We start from the raw sequence: 4,601 nt of genomic DNA, 5'->3' as shown, positions 1-4,601 counted from the left end.
AGCTTGTATACTCTCTCTCTCTCTCTCTCTCTCTCTCTCTCTCTCTCTCTCTCACGCACTCACTCTCTCATAAACCTTCCTACCACACCCATAAACTAGCAAAGATTGATGAAATTAAGTAAACCTAGCTTTCTGTACTTGAGTACTTCAGAGTTCAGAAGTTATTTGAATTATTGTTACCCAGTATGAGATAATGTCTTTATATAACCTAGTAGCAAATCATCCACTGTTGCATTAGTTAGATCATTAACCTTTGCATGTTCATTGATTATTGTTCCTGTTTCCATCTCATGTCATTATACCTTTGCATGAAAAGCCATATGATAAAACGTGTCTACTAGATCTCTCATCTTTATGAGCTATCTACCTCACCTTTATGAGTCGCTGCAAATCATTTCATGCTCCATAGTTTTCTTCCCATGGTTATTAGGTTTTCAACTAATCGTCCAAAGATAAACTCTAATCATCCAAATTCCGCGAACCTGAAAATTTAGAACCTGATATCTAGTGTTTAAGCAGTGATTTAGCTGGATAATGGTGATTATTGCATCAGTGGTCCAGAATAGCAAACATGATTAATGAATACACGTACATTATAGTGATATATGTGTGAGTGTGTGACCCATTTATGACTTTGATGATTTGATTTGTGCAGAGACTTTAATCAATCAATGTGGTTTGTTTAATTTGGATCTGCAGGTCTCAAACTGGTTCATCAATGCTAGGGTTCGATTGTGGAAACCCATGGTGGAAGAGATGTACCAGCAAGAAGCCAATGAAGAAGGTGGTGGTGCAGGTGGTGCAGCAGCTGCTGCAGTCTCAGTAGATCAAGATCAAAGAACAGAACAACGCTACAACCAAAACAACACTGGTGACCACCGCGCACAGAATCCAACGCCTCCTCCCACAACAACAACAACAACGACAACTGCCATGTCAGCCACAACAACAACAACAACAGCTACAAGATCCGATATCAATGCGTCCGAAAACGACCCTTCACTCCTCGCAATGAATAGGCAACGATCCTTCTCGGAAAACCAATCCACTACTACTCCAACAACTTACCCCTCCATCAACATGTCCACCAGCACCACCGCCACCGCTCCGGTGGAGCAGCCTGTGCCCTACGCCACCACCGCTGACGACACGTGTCGCCGGGGCAGCTTGGACTACGGGACCGCCGCCTCGGGCAACGCATCATCATCATCAGCAGCAGCTGCAGGAGATCATCAAAGTCTTCATCATCATCATGCAGGCTCTACGCTTATATCGTTCGGGGCCGCCACCACCACGGCGGGTGACGTGTCTCTCACTCTAGGGCTTCGCCACGCCGGAGGAGGAAACATGCCGGAGAAGAACACTACTTCTTCCTTCTCCATTAGAGACTTCGGGGGCTGTTAATTGATTAGTGTATCACTAGTTAATTATTTAGCCTCCTAATTAAACTTAATTCTCTCTCTATATACTATATAAGTAGTTCTAAAGAAACCAAAAAATATTTTTACGCACCTTCCATAATTCTATGAAGAAAGATACATGGTGATGAGAATTAAACCTAGCATTAAGAGTAGCTTAGCTTTATGGGGTACAATATTGTAATTGTATAGTAGATATTGTTTTTTCTTTGTTGTTCTTCTTTTTCCATTTAGAATAATATCATGGAAAAATTATAAATTGAGGGTCGGGATTATGATCATAATATTTGTTATTTTTGAATAATGAATGAGAAGACCATGGAGATGGGTTTATTAATTTGTCACTTTGTTTTACTTGTACTCATGAGTAGTATATCTAACATGAATCATTATGCATATGATTGATATTGACAAGTAACTATTTATGATTGATGATAAATGATATGCTTAGCTAGAAAAAGAAATTGTACTGGCCATATATAGAATGATCACATGGTGGACTCTTTAGATGTAAGGATATGAATTGAAGGCATGTCTAAGTTTGTCGACGAGGTCAACAGATGGACTAGTAGTGTCTTCTTGACTATATCAGCTCCAAATTTGAATTTCCATGACTGTCTGCTTAGTTGAGTCACATCTCTTCAATTGGGCAACCAGAAAATTCATTGCCTTGATATGTACATGGAGAAAGACACGTTATGTGGTATATACTAACTAGTGTATTTGATCAATGTATGTAATTGTTAGAACGTTGATTTTAGGGTTTAGGTTGATTATGTGCGCGGTATATACTAACTAATTATTTATACAATCCGGTTGTTATTACTTTAAGGGAAGTGAAATCCACACTCCCTAAATTGTAATCCATACTCTCACTTTTCTATTTTTAGTAACTTAAATTTTGTTTTTAGTGATTTAACTTTTGTCTTTTTATGAAAATGATGACTAAAAATAAAAAGTGAGAGTGTAGATTACAATTTGGGGAGTGTGGATTTTACCTTCCTACTTTAAAAAATGCTGTTTGGATCATTATGTATGGTAGTGTTTGAATCAATTATTCATGCTTTAAAAGTTATGGTCAGCAATATAATGGAGAAGAGATCGAGTTGCTTTACTATTGCCTAGAGTAAGAAATCATTTTGTACCACAACCTAAAGCTAGCTAGCAAATTGTCTTTGTTTAGTTTGGTGGTGGCAATGGTCTGGTGGATATCAATGTATGAAAACCATTGCGACAGCTTTGTAGATGTGAAATATTGATAGGTTTTGCTATCTACCTAATAACAAGCACCAGAATGGTTTCCTTAAATCCCAAACAAGAACATGCTAAGCAACAAGTACTGTTTACCTAATGCCATATGTGATCCCATGTGAGAAAGCTATGGAGACTCTTAATTACCATCTAAAGATTCAAGACAGATAGTTGTTATATAGAATCAAGATTCAAGGAAGCAGAAAACAATTATACAATCTCATTGTTTTGTTGTCATATATATATATATATATATATATGTTGTAAAACAAAAAGAATAGATTGAGAAAGGAGAGAAACAACCAAGAGAATGAGAGAATATGTATATCTTATTGAGTAGGGAACCATCTCTTATATAGAGATGAGGTCATGATATAAATTACAATAACAACCCTAGTTGGCTAATTACAAGAATGCCCACTACATAATAACTATTTACAACACTCCCCCTTAGGTATTCTCTGTCATTAGCATCCTCTAATATGTGCTTCGGTGTTGCCTAGTCAAAACCTTGCCAGGTAATAAAAACCCTATGGGACAAAAACAATCATGGTCGAAGGAGAAAAGAGTACAACGCACAAGTAGCAGTGATAGTCAGGACCCTTGATTTCGGTGAAGCGGTTTAGTCTGGATCATAAGATGTGAGTCTATGGGAGATAGATGCATAATAGTTGCTACACCAAAACCTTGCCCGGTAAACCCAGTGGGACAAACCCGTGGTCGAAGGGAAAAGATGAGCAAATGCATATCTTTCAAATAAAGGCATCTTCAAGATGCACCATGAGGAAGGTGACCAATTACATGTGTGCCTCATTAAAACCTTGCCAGGTAACAAAACCCAGTGTGACAAAATAACCCTCGACGAAGGACAAAAAGAGTACACAATGGTCAAGAGTATACTTCAGGATACTCCCCCTAATATTGACTCCCCCTGAAAACTACACACTAGGTAAAACTACTACATTGATCATGCTTCTTGAATAACTTAATAGTCAGCATGATTTAAAGAGGTTTTTGTTTCATATACCTCTAAGATTATTGTATTCCCTATAGTAAAGACACAACCAGTTGGGAATAAGCCTTGTGCGGGTTTACATAACCCGTGTCAACATATTTAACAAGGCAAACATCATTCCAAGGATCATAGGCGGTTGATCAATTCCATGATGCCTAGGGATAAAATGAGTCATTTTCCATCATACATTTAAAATAACGGAAAATTGTCTTTTATGCCATTTACGGAGGCGGCATGTTGACGTAGAGCTATATCTAGCTAACAAATTCACATCAGATGAGATGTCCGGTCAAGGCCATTTAACCAAGTACAATAATGCGCCTATTGTACTTAGATATGAGTCTTCTGGCCTTAATATCTCTTCATTATTATCTGCATGATAATACGGGTGTCTTTAGACCTTGGACGACTATAGGTGTGCTTAAATACTTTGTTTTATCCTCATCAAAGTATCTTAACATCTTCTAGATTTAATTTGATTGATGGACCAAAATTCCATCTGCACTTTGCACGACTTCAGGTTGACAAAATAATATTTGGTCTCCTAAAGTCATTCATCTCAAACTCTGATTTCAGGTGTTTTGCAGTTTCCTTAATCTCTTCAAGAGTATTAGTCAAATTCATGTCATTGACATAAATTACCACAAATTACAAACCCGGAATTTGTTTCCTTAAAACACGCATGAGCATAGTCCATTTGTTCATATATCCCACCCCAAACAAATATTCACTTAGACGGTTATACCAACTCCGTCTGGATTGTTTGAACCCCTAAAGTGAACTACTCTAGCAAATGGAGAGCATGTTCTGTGGTCTAGAACTATTTGCATTGGGTAACAGAAGTCCTTCAGGAAACTTCATGTATATCTCTATATTTAGATCCCCATAGAGATAAGTTGTTACCACATTCATAGACT

At 37.7% G+C, this 4,601-nt stretch overlaps 1 protein-coding gene across 1 annotated transcript in view; it reads left to right on the top strand.

The window, feature by feature from the left end:
• LOC101291436 (BEL1-like homeodomain protein 4-like) overlaps nt 1-1,698 on the top strand; it is a 6,106-nt gene extending 4,408 nt beyond the window's left edge. Inside the window, exon 4 of the mRNA XM_004300536.1 lies at nt 700-1,698. Within this exon, the coding sequence (XP_004300584.1) occupies nt 700-1,404 (705 nt within the window). The 3' untranslated portion in view covers nt 1,405-1,698. The remainder of the gene's footprint in view (nt 1-699) is intronic.
• Nucleotides 1,699-4,601: the final 2,903 nt, after the last annotated feature.

The sequence above is a fragment of the Fragaria vesca genome, linkage group LG5 (assembly GCF_000184155.1).
Source record: "Fragaria vesca subsp. vesca linkage group LG5, FraVesHawaii_1.0, whole genome shotgun sequence".
NCBI lineage: Eukaryota > Viridiplantae > Streptophyta > Magnoliopsida > Rosales > Rosaceae > Fragaria > Fragaria vesca.
The sequence above is the reverse complement of the archived record's forward strand: the minus strand, read 5'-3'. Positions and strand labels throughout refer to the sequence as shown.